At 31.4% G+C, this 652-nt stretch overlaps 1 protein-coding gene across 2 annotated transcripts in view; it reads left to right on the top strand.

Moving 5' to 3' along the window:
• The window catches only part of LOC107614374 (heavy metal-associated isoprenylated plant protein 7), a 2,083-nt gene continuing 1,519 nt past the window's right edge, over positions 89-652 (top strand). The window contains exons 1-2 of one of the 2 annotated variants that reach the window (XM_021110201.1): positions 89-208; positions 290-506. In XM_021110201.1, the coding sequence (XP_020965860.1) occupies positions 200-208; positions 290-506 (226 nt within the window). In that variant the 5' untranslated portion in view covers positions 89-199. Of the gene's footprint in view, positions 209-289; positions 507-535; positions 643-652 lie in introns of those variants that run through there. The other variant, XM_021110202.1, reaches the window with a different exon arrangement.

Below are 652 nucleotides of genomic sequence, written 5' to 3'. Positions count from 1 at the left end.
AAGATAATAATAATAATAATAATAATAATAAGAATAAGACATTCCAGAAAAAGCAAAACACTCTTCATAAAAAGAACAAAAACAGAGAATAAAATATTAAAATTACAGCACAAACAAATATTAATAGCAACCTCCACTTCGCTTATCCCACCCTTCACACACAATTCCAACCTCAAATCAAGAACAACAGCTAATACAAATGGGAGAGGCATGTCAACTATTCTCCATCTCTCTGTTTTCATTATCAAATTTACTATTTTGTTTCGCTCTAATTTTGCTGTTTTTTTAGGAAGAAAATAAACTAGAGAAAACAAAAGCAGCGGAAAAAGAGCAGCCAAAAGAACCAAAAAAGGCAGAAACAACTGTAGTAGAAGATAAAGGAGTAGAAAAATTGGTGGAAGAACCAAAATCCGAAGCCGCAGTTCTACCTGAAATTGTGCTAAGAGTGTTCATGCATTGTGAAGGTTGTGCCCGCAAGGTTCGTCGTTCACTGAAGGACTTTCCAGGTTTGCTTTTCTAATCAGATAATATAACAATTGACTGTATGTACTCTATGTACTCTATTATCAACTATATTATTGCATGTATCTTTTCCACCTTTTAAAGTATTTAGATTTTTTATTTATAAAAAAGAAAATTATAGATTTTGATT

This window comes from Arachis ipaensis, chromosome B08 (assembly GCF_000816755.2).
Source record: "Arachis ipaensis cultivar K30076 chromosome B08, Araip1.1, whole genome shotgun sequence".
NCBI lineage: Eukaryota > Viridiplantae > Streptophyta > Magnoliopsida > Fabales > Fabaceae > Arachis > Arachis ipaensis.
This window is presented reverse-complemented; position numbering and strand designations above follow the sequence as displayed.